Source organism: Centroberyx gerrardi, chromosome 14, assembly GCF_048128805.1.
Source record: "Centroberyx gerrardi isolate f3 chromosome 14, fCenGer3.hap1.cur.20231027, whole genome shotgun sequence".
Classification (NCBI taxonomy): domain Eukaryota; kingdom Metazoa; phylum Chordata; class Actinopteri; order Beryciformes; family Berycidae; genus Centroberyx; species Centroberyx gerrardi.
Window position 1 is genome coordinate 12,664,640 of NC_136010.1, and position 14,347 is coordinate 12,678,986.

The 14,347-nt window shown below is 42.2% G+C and overlaps 2 protein-coding genes across 3 annotated transcripts; both read left to right on the top strand.

The window, feature by feature from the left end:
* Positions 1 to 343: 343 nt before the first annotated feature.
* Positions 344 to 3,564, top strand: tnni1a (troponin I type 1a (skeletal, slow)). Of its 2 annotated transcripts, none has more exons than XM_071906309.2 (6): positions 344 to 381; positions 711 to 842; positions 1,353 to 1,442; positions 1,954 to 2,130; positions 2,891 to 3,004; positions 3,100 to 3,564. In XM_071906309.2, the coding sequence occupies exons 1-5, from the start codon at positions 373 to 375 to the stop codon at positions 2,993 to 2,995; spliced, it is 513 nt and encodes a 170-aa protein (XP_071762410.2). In that variant the 5' UTR covers positions 344 to 372; the 3' UTR covers positions 2,996 to 3,004; positions 3,100 to 3,564. The 2 variants fall into 2 exon arrangements, with proteins under 2 accessions (XP_071762410.2, XP_071762411.1); XM_071906310.2 differs by having other exon boundaries at positions 2,894 to 3,004.
* Positions 3,565 to 5,470: 1,906 nt separating this feature from the next.
* Positions 5,471 to 14,295, top strand: lad1 (ladinin). The gene is made up of 14 exons (XM_071906329.2): positions 5,471 to 5,610; positions 6,661 to 6,852; positions 7,434 to 7,710; positions 9,171 to 9,244; positions 9,857 to 10,028; positions 10,390 to 10,488; positions 10,816 to 10,859; positions 10,946 to 10,988; positions 11,331 to 11,374; positions 11,525 to 11,591; positions 11,891 to 12,025; positions 12,271 to 12,360; positions 13,287 to 13,412; positions 13,652 to 14,295. The coding sequence occupies exons 1-13, from the start codon at positions 5,573 to 5,575 to the stop codon at positions 13,383 to 13,385; spliced, it is 1,374 nt and encodes a 457-aa protein (XP_071762430.2). The 5' UTR covers positions 5,471 to 5,572; the 3' UTR covers positions 13,386 to 13,412; positions 13,652 to 14,295.
* The last annotated feature ends 52 nt before the right edge of the window (positions 14,296 to 14,347 follow it).

The window sequence follows — 14,347 nt, forward strand, 5'->3', positions numbered from 1 at the left end:
GTCACACACACACACACACATACACACACACACACACGCATGCACGCACACACACAGAGTCACACACACCACACTATTGTACAAAAACAGAAAATTAAAGCATCATTTTACATCATTTTACTCTACAATATAGTTTAGGCATTATATTTAAGCTTTGGTATTTCCTCCCTTAAATCTTGTTTATGTTTCTTTTACAGGCAAGAGGTAAGAACTTATGTCACTACTCACTGTAATAGAAACAAGAGAAACAATTAAGCAAATTATTTTTTTAATGATGCCAGTGAGGTCATTTTCATTTTTGTTGTGTTGACAATGTCCTGAATCGTGTTTTCTATCCAGAGGAAATCCAAGATCTCAGCTTCCAGGAAGCTGATGCTTAAGGTAAGAGAGGACAAGGAATGAAATCATCGTCTAATTCAATTATAATGTAATACATGAGTTTAACCACAGGAGAGCAGCACAGTCATCTTCTGTAATGTACCAGGGAGAGGAGGCTCTGCCATAAACCCTACTGACATTCCTATAATTCCTATAAACATCCAGGGCATCTGCTGTGTGTCTTTAAATGTCTTACCTTGCATATAAACAAAAAAGACGGCTGTCGATTTGATGAGTGTCAGAGCAACGTGAGAACTTCAAAGGAAAGATCGTTCAGATAGTAGTAGTCTTTCAGAAGTAGAATCTGTACCATCTGATCCATGCGTGTGCAGAGTCTGATGGTGGCCAAGGCCAAGGAGGAGCTGGAGCAGGAGATCGTGGTTAAAGAGGATGAGAAACACAAGTACCTGGCAGAGAGAGCTCCTCCGCTGCACACCGGCGGCATGACACTCGCACAGCTGCAGGTAACTTGTCTTCAACGTCCCCAAATTCTCCCGTGTCCTTCCCCTTCTACACTCCCTCCACTGGCTTCCCGTGAATTCAAAACTCATCTCTTCAAGAAGTACATCCCATGACCCTCTCACCACTGAATTCTATCAATTCTCCCACAACTTCTTCCTACATGCTCTCTTTTGCTTTCATCGAGAAAAAAAAAATCTATTTCTGGCATATCACAGGAATGTTGTCAGGGCACTAATAGCGCTGACTCTTTTGCTCTTTAATATTGTTTGCTTGTAATGATGGTGATCTAGAAATTGATGCTTATTCTAGTGTTGCACTCATTGTAAGTCGCTCCGGATAAAAGTGTCAAAAGTGTAAATGTAAACTACATCTTACTGCAATCATCATGAATTATCCCTTTCATAACATATATATCCTTAATTTACTGGATTTAGTACACTGGGTTTATGATGGTGATAACGTGTTTACTTGTGTGTTTTTGTGTGTGTGTGTGTGTGTGTGTGTGTGTGTAGGACCTGTGCAAAGAGCTCCATGCCAAGATAGATGTGGTGGACGAGGAGCGATATGACATCGAAGCCAAAGTCATGCTCAACACACGCGAGGTACATCATTGTGCAGCCATCTACACCAGTGATTCTCAGCCTTTTTCAGATCAAGGACCCCTAATGTCCACATTAGAGCCACGGACCCCCATTTGATGAGATTTTGTTTCTCGGACCCAAATCTGAGAAGATTTTTAGTGTTAGATATGATGTTTCCATGACTATCTTTATTGTAGGTAGAGAGATGACAGTGAAAATACAACCAAAAGAGCAATTCTTCTACATTCTCTAATTGTGTTAATTTCTTGTAAATTAAATAATGCTGAAGTTTAACAATTCATCAATTTGCTGGGGACCCCTGGTGGTCCTCGGACCCCACATTGAGAACCACTGATCTACACAATACCTTCACAGTCCATTTCTCCTGTGCTGTAGGCAGAACAGGAAACATTACAGCTGTAACGTCATAGAAGTCCCACTTTTTAGTCTGAACCGTCACCATGAGAAACTGTTTAGAAAAACCCTGCAGTACTAATGGTGGATGCCTCTCCAATCTCTGGCCCCGGCCCAGATTAAGGACCTGAACATCAAGGTGTTGGACCTGAGGGGGAAATTCAAGAGGCCTAATCTGAGGCGTGTGCGTGTGTCTGCTGACGCCATCCTGCGCTCCCTGCTGGGCTCCAAGCACAAAGTCTCCATGGACCTCCGAGCCAACCTCAAGTCTGTCAAGAAAGAAGACACTGAGAAGGTGTGTGTGCAGAGGGAAAAAAAGAAAAAGAGAAGGGAAAGAGAAGGATCACACATCACACATCACACACACACACACACACACACACACAAACACAATCCAGCCAGCCCAAGCTGAACGAAGTTGTGTGTACGCTTTAGGCCAAGTCTCATCTACACGAGTGACATCAGCGTTTAAGATGCCATGGGACACCTGAAAAGTGTGTTTGTGTGCTTGTGTGTGTGTGTGTGTGTGTGTGTGTGTGAAGGGTGTGTTTGAGACATTCAGCAATAGGACAGCACAGGGCGGCGACCGTGTGTGTGTGTGTGTGTGAGCGGAGGTACGGTACACAAGACAATGATCCCATTGTACACAGGAGAGTAGCTTTTGTGACCAGCTCTGTTCAGTGGTCAGCGTGTGTGTACGCATGTGTGTGTGTGTGTGTGTATATATGTGCACGAGTATGTGTGTGCGCGTGTGTGTATTAGGCGCTGAGAACCAGTTTAACTAGTATGGTTATACAGTATTCATGGGGGATTCCCAGTGGACAATGTGGGTGTCAAAGGCTTAAACATAATAATTGATACTAAGATTTTCTGAACCTGCTCTACTTCCCTGTCTCTTTTTAAAAAGTATACAAAGAACTCCTTCCCTACAGTTTATGTTCTCTTGTTTCTCTTTTACATTGTCAACTTCTCATTCTATCTATCTATCTATCTATCTGTCTATCTGTCTGTCTGTCTGTCTGTCTGTCTATGTGTCTGTTCCCCCCGTCGTTCAGAAGAGGCCAGTAGAGGACAGTGATTGGAGGAAGAACGTGGAAGCGATGTCAGGGATGGAGGGAAGGAAGAAGATGTTCGATGCCGCTAAGGGTCCCGCCCAGTGAGACCAGCAGGTGGGCCGGTGTGTCTGTGTGGAAACCATCGCACCCATATGCACCTGGATAGGTTTAAGTTCATCTCTATCTCTGTCTCACTCTTTGGTCCTCAGGTGCGCTCCTGCTGCGGAGGTGCAGAAGACGTCCCCGCACCCCCCAAAACGGTTTCCTCCTGCTCTCTTAAGAACTGATCTGTGTGCTATTCAGTGCTTAGGTCTTACCACTCGCTATATCTATGTGTCAATCCATCTACTTTTATTTGTACTGTTCTCATAACTGAGCTGATATCGCAGCTGAACCGCAGAGAGTTTGGCTGGCATTTGTACAGAACACGTCAAAATGGCCAACTTGTATGATATCACTACAAAACAACTGTGGATAGCATTGTAAATTATTCAGCAGCTATTGTAGCCTTTAATAAGATATTCTGGTCAAAATTTAAAATGTTGATTTCATATTCCTGCTTGGGGATATACTGTAAGAGTAGCGTGTAGTTTTGGTGAATTTCAACAAAACGAATGATGTGCCGTTCTATAGCTGGGTTTACCTGCAGACTGGTGTCACAATAAAACACACGAGACTGATCGCATTTCATAGTGATGCTCTTTCATTGTGTGAATGTGTGTTTGAGAGACGTGGACAAACAAAACCAAACAAAAAAACCTACTGTTATACAACTCACCCTAACTTAGTGACAGCTTACAAGATAAATTGGTAATTGAATTGTCTGTTTTAAGGTTTTTTAGTGGAGCATTCATTTCAAATCCCTTTTATTTAGACAGTATTTTGGGGTGTTAATGCCGATTTATAGTTTCAGGTGATGTATAACGTTCTCAATAGAAATATTTGGATTCAGTATTCATTGAGTGTTCATTGAGTGTCTGTGTACATTTCTACTGATATGCTCATCATCGTCTGCCAGCTGCACGGCGGCTCAGGCCAGCATCCTGTCCATGGCTGGATAACAGTCTTCTATGGCCCCCGTCTGTTTTGCATGCTCATAAAACACAGTCTGCAAAGTGCTTCCATGATGACTCTCTCACTTCTATCACCTTATCCAGCTGGATGCAAAACGCCCTCAGTGTGCGAGAGGTCATGTGTCGCTCGATAAACGACGTCAGCCGAGTTGTTGCATAGGAGCTTTTCAGATAAACTGGGTTTGGGTGTGTGTGTGTGTGTGTGTTTTATTCTGTCAAGGCCTCCCCTGGAAAATATAGGGCTCAATTTAGGCCTTCATGGAGAAACACTAACACATAGAGACACAAACACATGCATGGAGAAACACACACACACACACCCACACACAATTCTTCATTGCTTAGAATGAGATAGCACGCATGCAAACACTCTTTCTTTGGCCAGGGAGTGACATGCATTTGTAAACTAGCTCCACACAATTCTACCTTAATGATAGTGTAGCCTATATGCTCCAAGTCCCATATCACGGAGGCAGGCTTATGGATTTGCCTGAACAAATATTACAAAATGATGGATCGGGGTGAGCATCAAGCACCGTATAGGACTTCCTCTGTCGCCCTGATGGTATCTATTTGCTGTCACACCGGTTAGCGTTTGTAAAAGTGAAGCTCTCGGATGGTCTGCACAGAGGTGTAGGCTGTATGGGTGGTGGGTACACGTATGGGTGGTGGTGGAGGGTGTGTTGGACCGAGCCTGAGCCTGGGTCAGAGTCCAGCACACCTGGTTTCAAGGAAAGGTGTGGCCACACACACCAGAGCAAACAACCTGAGTCACACTGTAAAGAGACTCACTGCCCAGTCGAACAGACATCAATAGCTAGTTGGACAAGCGTAAAAACATGAAACACCTGTGTTTTTAAATTTAGCATCAATCCAGAAGTACATACAGGATCATCAGTCTAGAAAACAGACTGTAGTTCTGGTTGGGTGGGTCACGTTTGAAGCCGTGGAAAAATAAGCTAGGGTAGCCTACCTGAGCCGCACAGCTGTGACTGCACACCTGTTAATTTAAATATTAATGCGCTAACTCATGGCGGTCTTAGTGTCGCTTAGCAACCACCTATATTGCTTGGCGGAAGAATAACATTTATTGTTACTATTATTATTATTAGTAGGCCCTAGTAGTAGCAGTAGGCTAAGTATAGCCTAGTCGTAATCGCGTTACTTTTTATAACTTTAATAAACTTACTTACTTTACTTTAGTAGCGTGTTAGCCGTTAGGCTATAAGTAAATTATAACCGTCAAATATAATATAAGCATAGTTTCATTTTGCCTCCATCCCAGTAAGGTTCATAGACGATCAGATCAAAAGTGGCCATAAAATGATTATCACAATATAGCTTACCTGCCACACTTACACCATAAATGGACATTCTCATTCTCTCTCTCTCTCTCTCTCTCTCTCTCTCTCTCTCTCTCTCTCTCTCTCAGGTAGCCTACCTTGTGGTCATGTGATGTCTCAGTGCAGCGGGGTAAAGGTGGACTGCTTTGTGCCGCTCTGACTGTAATTTGACTGCCGCCCTGTGAGTGCCAGGCTGTCCTTTCCGCCTGTGAGCGAATTACTTCTGGAAACTTTTTTTTTTTCTTTAAAATCCAATCGACCCCAAAATGTCCATCAGTCGGAAAAACTGGTCGGCTTTGTCCAGGTAAGGATATAGTTCGCATTAGCAGGGTTTTGTGCGGAATGTGACACCTGTGATTGAGAGCTGCGCTGTGCTGCTTTTTGACATTTGATGTTATGAAGTTGTAAACTCGCATTTTATTCACTGAACAAACATGAAAAAGCACTTATTAGCTCCTCATTCTCGCAGTCATGTAGCCAAGTAGCCTATCTCTAATGAAAAGTCATTATAATGTTCCTATATGGACTTATAGGCTCGTGTGTCTGTGGTACTTACTGTAATAGAGAGATCATAATAACCTTATCGTATTTTATGGTATTTTTTTTAATCTAATTTTTATTTTAATTTTGATCTAATCGCACTATGATATTCGTACAGGGACTTATCTTTGCTGTGATATTTTAGCATGCTTCTAAAAATTATCATATGATTAGGCCTACTGTAGTTTTCATAGACTTAAATTCCAGTAGGTACTAGCGATCTAATCAATGGTTTGCACCATATCGGAGCATCATCCCAACCTTACCCTCAAATAAGTGTGTGTCAGTCAAGAAGGACCATCAAAGCATCAACTTGCTGCCTTGCATTTAGACACTGCATCCACAAAGTGCTGCTAGTAGGCTAAATGCTGTGCAGACTACATCCATACATGGGTAACACTAGCATTTAACTCAAAGTTTCACAGACAGGTGCTGCACAGACTATAGTCTGCTCATAAACAGTTGATGAACAAGTAAAGCAGGTTCTGTGTGACCGTTATTAGCTAACAGCAGCCTGGTCTCCCTTAACTGACAATGAAAACAAACAATTCATTGCATTTCTCATTTCTGTCGATTTCATATCAGAGTTGACAGTGGATAGATTGCGTGGATATCATTTGGGGTTTTTTTTTCCCGCATTTGCTTTCATGTTACTTCTGATATCAGCCTTTGGACTCTTGGCATTTGTTTCAGTTTCTGTTTGATAGTTGGTTTGTCTGCATGCATTGATTATCATGTAGAGAGCATGAGCATGTTTTATGTGTGTCTATGTGCATTGATTGTTATTGGTTGTGTGTGGCGACACTGCCTTCAGCCTAGCACGCCAGTGGACGATGGAAGACGAGGAGGAGGTGGAGAGGGAGCGGAGGAGGAGGTTCAGGAGCTCCAGCAGCACCGCCGACGCCGACAGTGAGCTCTCGCCCGGCCAAACGCCCAGAGACACGCCCCCCAACGACAGCACCCGTGGGACAGACGCCTCAAGTGAGAGGTCCCAGGGCCTCAGCAGGTTATTCTCACGATTCACTAAAACAGGATTTATAGGTTATATGTGCCAAAACGTGATTTAGCATGTTTTATTGACACAATCCTGTCGCTTTAGGTGTGTGCTCTTTCTCTCTTTCCCTGTTTTTCTGCTTCTCTCTCTACCACTATATCTCTCTCTTTCTTTCTCTGTTTCGCTCTCTCTTTATTTCTCTCTCTTTCTCTTTATTCTCTCACTTGATTGTAGCCATAGGGATACGTAACATAGAGTTCGTCCTCTTTGATAGTAGGATGGATTTCAGGAGCAGAGAGAGAGCGGGTTCTTGCACTTTTGCCCTGTGGGAGTGTGTCAGCTTTGTACCATTCAAACACACCAGAAAACCTGACACCATGCATGCAAAGTATGAAAAGTTGTCAAAAACTTCAACAGCTGACTACCTGGAGCAGGAGCAGTCTTCAAAGAGAGAGAGAGAGAGAGAGAGAGAAACTATGGAGCCTTTCATTAGAGAAACCTGATCGGACGCAGGAAGGACAGGTCCTCTCTATCAAACCTATCAGTCACGTGCATGTGTGTGTGCGTGTGTGTGTGTGTGTGTGTGTGTTCAGTGCGGAGCAGCTATCACTGGACTTCGTGGAGATGCTGCGTGTCCGCGATGAGAAGAGGAGGATGAGGCACGTGGAGACGCTGAGGCGGCAGAAGGAGGAAGAGGAGGATGAAGAGGAGGCCGGCAGAGGAGGAGGAGGGGCCAGGGTGGTGCTACTGGGTGACGCAGAGGAAGAGGAGGAGGAAGAGTACACCAGATCCAAACCATCACACACCCCCACCCCGGCCCTTTTCAGTCCCACCAGCACCAGCTCCTCCACCACTACCACAAACAAACAGGTGAGACTGGAAGATTTTCAGAGTGAAACTGAGTCTATTTTACCTTTGAAGCAATATTCCACTTAGTTTTGAAAGCCAGAATATAAACTACTCACCAAGATCGGATGCAGCGGGGACGAGTTTGTAACATTTGGAAATTGGCCTGAACAAATTCTAAACAGATTCAACAACATATCCAGCTTTGAAGACAAGAAAGCATCCTGGGTCCGTCGTCATTTTGCATTTCTATTCTTGGTTTACACTAAAATTAGTATTTAAAAATAAAAGTAGATCCCTTCTCCCAAACAGGAACTATCTCTCTTAAATGGTATTCCTCTGCTGGCGAGAAGAAAAATAATCTGTCTATCAATGAAAATGCTATTCGGCGAAATTTTGTTCTAGAACATTGGACCCACAGTCAATTGAAAATCACAATAGCGGGATCTGTTGTTGAACGTGTTCGGGAACCTGTTAATTATACGTTTTCAGGCTGTTTTCGTGGCCTCATTCAAATGAATGAGAAGTAAAAATCTGAATGCTACAAACCAGCTGCATCCGATCTTGTTGAGTAGTTTATATTCTGGTTTTCATTGCGGTCAAGTGCCAAATAACCCCTGTGTTAAAACTAAGTGGAGTAGTGCTTTACACCTCCTGGAAATATCTTGTGACAAAAAGTCCAAAGCATAAACTGTTTTCCCTGAATCCTTTTTGAGAGGCAGCGAGACGGACACTAGAGAAACTTTCACTCGAATCCAAGCTATTAATGTTTTACTTAGTCATAACACAGCGCTACCAAAGGTGCCACCGATCGGTGTGGTTAATCGCAGTTAGCTGTTACCCCACGCAGAGGGAGAATCATGTTAATCATTTTCTAGATCTTACACCAACAACTCAGACAGGAACCTTTTCCTTTCCACAGGGGAACGCTATTCATGTTGCGTACATCAAATACTGACCCACATTCCCACGCAAACACACGCTTTCTGAAGATATAAGCCGAAATGTATCACCACATGGAGGCACGGTCTTTACATGCACATACATTAACACACACACACACACACACACATATATGGCAGTAATAAACAATTCTATCGCTCACAATAAGTCTTTCATTGCCATACAAGTATCTGAACATATAAGGTAAGACATTTAAATATAAAATAGTATGTATATTCTCCTCTTGTTGTATAACTGAATATCGCTCTTAACTTTCACTTCCTTATGAATGGTTTGCAAGCTTCCAATAAGTCCATTCTAAATGCAAATAGGCAATAAAACTTTGATACAGTGTGCTTAAGGTCATAATTTGGACTTTATCATTTATAACATTTGCCTGCAGCATTTACACAGTGTAGCTTCAAATGAGGGCATCTCCCTACAGCATTATATAACACAAGGTGTGTCTCTGGTGGCTCTGGACAAAAGCTTGTTTGCTGTTTGCCCGTGTTTATTCTTTCTACCGTTTGTTTCTTTGCTAGCATGAAAATGGAGAGTCGTTGGGCAAAGACCCCGACCCCAAGCCACCGTCTACCACATCCCGCAAGTTTGTCAGGTGAGGAACAAGCACTATCTTTTTTCACATTTTTTGGGCAGTTTTGTCTATTTTTTTAGGTTACTGTTGAGCACCAACAAGAACCAAATACAGTCTATAAAATGATTGGTCATGTTAAAACATTTGCTTACAAAATAGTCTTCATGAGGCACATACAATATATTAAAATATGTAAACATGTCATTTTGGAATGAAGGCCTTCAAATATTGACATATACTGGGTGTGTGTCATATTCACAAGCATTAGCCATAACACACCAGGTGCATATAAATGGTGACCTGCCAGTTTGATGTCATTATAGTCCATCAGTCCAAAGCATGAAAATGTCAACTTCTATTGTTGCCAGTTTGGACACTGAAGGAAAGATATGCATGTGTTGTTTTTTTTTGTCTCAGTCTCAATAACTTTATCATCCCTAAAAAATAAACTGGTTTGAGAGAGACACATTGTAGAAAAACCATCTCAAAAGTAGACTGATAAATAGGGTGCAGTCAAGACTTGAATACTGTAGAGGTGCAATTACAACTGTGGGGTGGACCTGGATGACCGGCTTCTTCCTTATGTGCATCTTCCATTGACCTTTTAGCTGACTAATGTTTCTGCCGTTGTAGTTCTGTCTCCATCTCCCTCGACAAGAGTCCTTCTGCCAGTGGGCGCACAACTCCCATGAGCCCTTGCTCCCCAACGGCCCCCCTGTCGCCTAGAGAACACTGGCCCTCCCCCTGCCAGAGTCCCTCTCCTAGGGGAACTCAAAGCCCCATGCAGAATGGACACACACCGGAGGTAGTGTAACACACACAAATGGTGCAGCTTGTAGATGACATCATTTTAACTACTAACACTCATCCTTTGTGGTTTGCTTGACAACTGGACTATGGCTTCAAGCAATGCTGACACTCCTGCACATAATTTCAATAAAGCAATAGCACCCCCTAGTGTTATGTTATCAGTGAAAGTTACATACTTTGTCCCAATAAAAACAAGGGAACTACAGTAGTAGCTCCAGGTTTGCCCTTGCAGCTAGCAGAAAGGACCTCAAAATACCCCAAGGATAGAATATAGCAAGCAAATAACAAGGATATGGATTGTTACATCACATCCTGTGTAGTGGCAAATATTTAATTAGGTTTTTACTGTACCGCAGGCCAGCGAGAATGGATCTTCCTCCAATGGCTCAGCCACCTTTGAACAGACAACCAAACCTGCCTTCGCCAGACAAAGCTCCAGGACTGTATCTTTCAGGGTAAACACACACACACACACACACACACACACACACATGCATACAGACATTTTCCCTGATAAATGTTGACGTTCCCCTTTGCCTATTTGACTGTTAACACATGATTATATCTCCTGTCAAATTTCCAGGATCATTTGCTTGTGTCACTCAAGCTCTGGGCTTATGCTAATAGATAAGCCAATGTTTACCTGCTTTTACTGTTGGCTGGATGCTCTGTTAACGCATTAGGACAGTGAGGAGGAGCGCACCAGTCATGAGCTGTTGACATTCAGATCACAGTGAGTTGTGACTGTTAACAAACTCTGACATATTCTTCATTTCCCGCAGATGATGAAGAAGAAAGAAGAAGACAACATGCCTCTGCAAAGGAGGTAAGATTAACTCTTTCTGTTTGTTTCTTGGCTCTCTCACTCTGTCTCTCCCTCAGTTAATAGCCCACTGTTTCATTCTATTTTAGTGCGAGTGTCCGGATAGCTTCCAAGAAGTTTGAATCCAGCACAGTAAGATGATAATTTACTTTCACCCTATGTAAAGTGGCTATTTTCTTGGCTTTACAGAATCCAGTTGCTTGATCAAATTTATCGCCCCACTCCACCCTGTGGGAATGGGAACATTCTTTCAATATCGGCTCCCTGGCCATGATAACTAATGCATGTCTATTGTATGCAGCAGCAAATTATTGTTATTTTGGACTAAGTAAAAAGATTACAGACCTTGATTTCCCCAATGGATAGCAATGCATAGGTCATTAAAAGTGTATTGGAACTGTAATGTCTGTGTTAAAGTTATGCGTAGATGTCTTATAGTTTCTGTGATGTTAATTCTGTCTGTGTTCGGACCAGGAGCAAAATCAAGATGAAGACAAAGCATCTCCTTTCCAGAGGAGGTGAGTTCATATATCCAGCTTTTTTTTTTTTTTATACCTCTGACAAAGGATTTGAAGTAGTCTTATTTTAGTATAGTAGCTGTTTCCTCAGTGTATGTGTGCAGGTGTGTGCTTCTGCAGCGGTGTGAATGTATTTTCTGTCGTGTCCAGCTCCAGACAGAGGGTGTCGTCCAGGTCCATCCAGGAGAAGATGGAGAGACTGGCCCAGGCTGCACAGGTCAGACTCTCGGCACACACTACACAGAAACTCAGACTTTTAACATAGTATGTCAGTGTCACGCCAAAACGCAATGAAGAAATAATAACATGTCATAATATTACTCTACATCAGTCGTTACGCGACTGATGCTGTAAGGCTTGGGCACAGCCTTCAAACAAATTAACCCATTTTTTGTTGTTGTTCCGGACAGTGCAAACCCATTGATATTTTTTTTTCTCCGTCTCTTGATGACCTTCTTTCTCTTCGTCTCTTTCTCTGTCTGTTTTCTCCCCTCTCTGACTCCTGTGTGTGTGTAGAAGTCGGATATGATGCGGTCTCCAGACGTGACCCAGAGGACCCTGTTCCTGCTGGACGAGGTGTCCAGGAAGAGGGGGCTGTTTGAGAGGGAGCAGCAGGCAGCCGGCCCCACCAGCCCAGGAGTTTCCAGACAGGTACACTCGCACTGGAGCCTAAAGCTTGTAGTGCAAATTCAGTTGATCACATATTTGATCAACTATAAGGGTTGGGTATGTGTCAGCATCATTATTTGATTTCAATCCAGAATGACAGTATGATAGGCTTAGCTTAGTCTCAACCATATTTACTTACACCTTATTGTTTGTAATGACCATCCATGCATGCAGTGACATCGTTAGGGTGTGGGTTCTGACTTATTTCTCATCACTGGTGTTATCAGGAATTTCGGAGCTTTGCATCAGGAATGTCGGACCGGATCAACCGCTGGCTCAACAAGGGTAACCAAGCTGGGTCTTCCCACAATCCCACGGTCAGTTGGCCTTCTACTCAGGCTTTTTGCACTGTTACAGGTCTATATTGATGTTGCAATGCAAAAAAATGCAAAACGCTTCATGTCACAAGCAGTACTGTAAGTGTAGTGTCTGACAGCTAGGTGGCAGTAGTACTCTTTCAGCCTCCTGACCTCCCTAAGTCCCCAAGTGGTGTAATTTATGTACATGCTGGATATGCTGGGCAGGTATTAACTTGGCTTCTCACTGTAGATCTGCTTATCTTTGCTTAGTTCTGCATTTCAGGTCTTTATGCATAACATGATCAAGTGGATGTAATTAATTGTCTAGAGATTTAGTGGAGGGTAAACCCATCTCAGTGACTAAATCAACTCAGTTTACCTGCCTTATTGTTTGTAAAATTGTTTGTAAAATAAGTTCACGTTAAGTTGCGTACCTTAAGATTACATATCCTTTACTATCTAAATTCATACGCAAGATTAGCATTTCTATTCTGAAAAATCGTTTTTTTCTGTTTATAATGGTGGTTGTTTGCCTTGTGGTGATCACTGAATGGAGTTCAGAGTTTACTCACTTTTTTGTTTACTACTACATCACTGGTTGATTTAGCTCAGCAATGAAGCTGGTTAGGAAGAGTGTTGTAATTGGCAGAAAATGATCTATGCCCAAGACAGGATGCCATTAGTTTAGTCGACAACAGTGAAGAACCCATGGCTACGGGAACACTGTAATCTTTCTTTTATCTGAATATGAATAAGCTCTTTGGTTCTCATCCCAGACATGGAGAGTTATTTGAGACATTTCTTTTGTCTTAGTCAGATTTTGTTATTAGTTAGTATTTTTTTTTTTCTTTTGAGTCTCGTCTGTTTTACTGCAGATGTAGCGTATGACTTCTTGGCTTTTAAATAGAAGTGTTTGTGATAATCTCTCCACTTTCTTTCCGTAGGACCTGAGAAATGTGGACATCACCAGTAAGAGGAGCCTGTTTGAGAGCAGAGAGGAGGATGACTTCCCAAAAGCCGGCGCCGGCAAAATCTTCAAGTGAAGGACGCCCCACTGTAACGCCCAGCGGGTAAGAATGCTGTCCCACCATGTAATATACATAACCCTTGTATGTAATATACAGTAAGACTCAAAAACATCAGTGAAAATCCATTGCTTTAGTCATTGCCCTAAGAATAAAACATCATATAAATTAAACAGATCTGAGGCTGTCAACAACTTTACTGTTCAATTGGAAATTAAGAATTGTTCAGTTAACTACTGAATTACTGGAATCAATAAAATGTAATTTTGTGCCTTTATTTGTAGGGTTTATGACAAGAAGATGGAAAATACGAGGAGGAAGAGAAAACTGGAAGATAAACGGATGCCATGACTGATTGTTTCTTCAAGCTTTTTATGTTTTCTTTTTCCCCCGCCAGCATGCACAGGAGAATAGCGGAGAAAAAAAAGAGAGGGGAGGTGTAGCTTTGAAAGACTGAATAAGAAGATGTTGCTTTCTAAGTTAAGATGCTTCTGTCATATACTTTTGTTTGCTTCTTTAAGTATTGGTGTGCCTTATTTCAAACATCAGTGGTTAGAGTGCAAGATATGAAAACGTCACTTAATGTCAGAGGAAAGAAAGTAGAGTAGATGTGAGTGGAGAAGAGAGGTGATAGAAACAAGAAAGAGCAGTGACATTTGTTGTAAAACTCTTAAGTTGTTTGCCTTAACTTCATGTGATTTTTCAAGCACTTTAAACAGGTGAAGGTGTTATGGCTAATAATACCCGTTCTTATTGAATTACATAACTGGGAATTCTGGGATTGTAATTGCATGAATGAGGTTTTTGTTGTTGTTGTTGTTGCTTTTTTTGTCTGATCTGCCAAAAGATGATTTTTTTTTTTCACCATTCTACTTGTTCTATCTGTCCACGTGGGCAAGATGCTGCCTGTCTAGGGAATAAAGTGTTTTGTAACTAGAAATGTCAATCATAAATTTATTTTATTGCCTACTAATTGCATA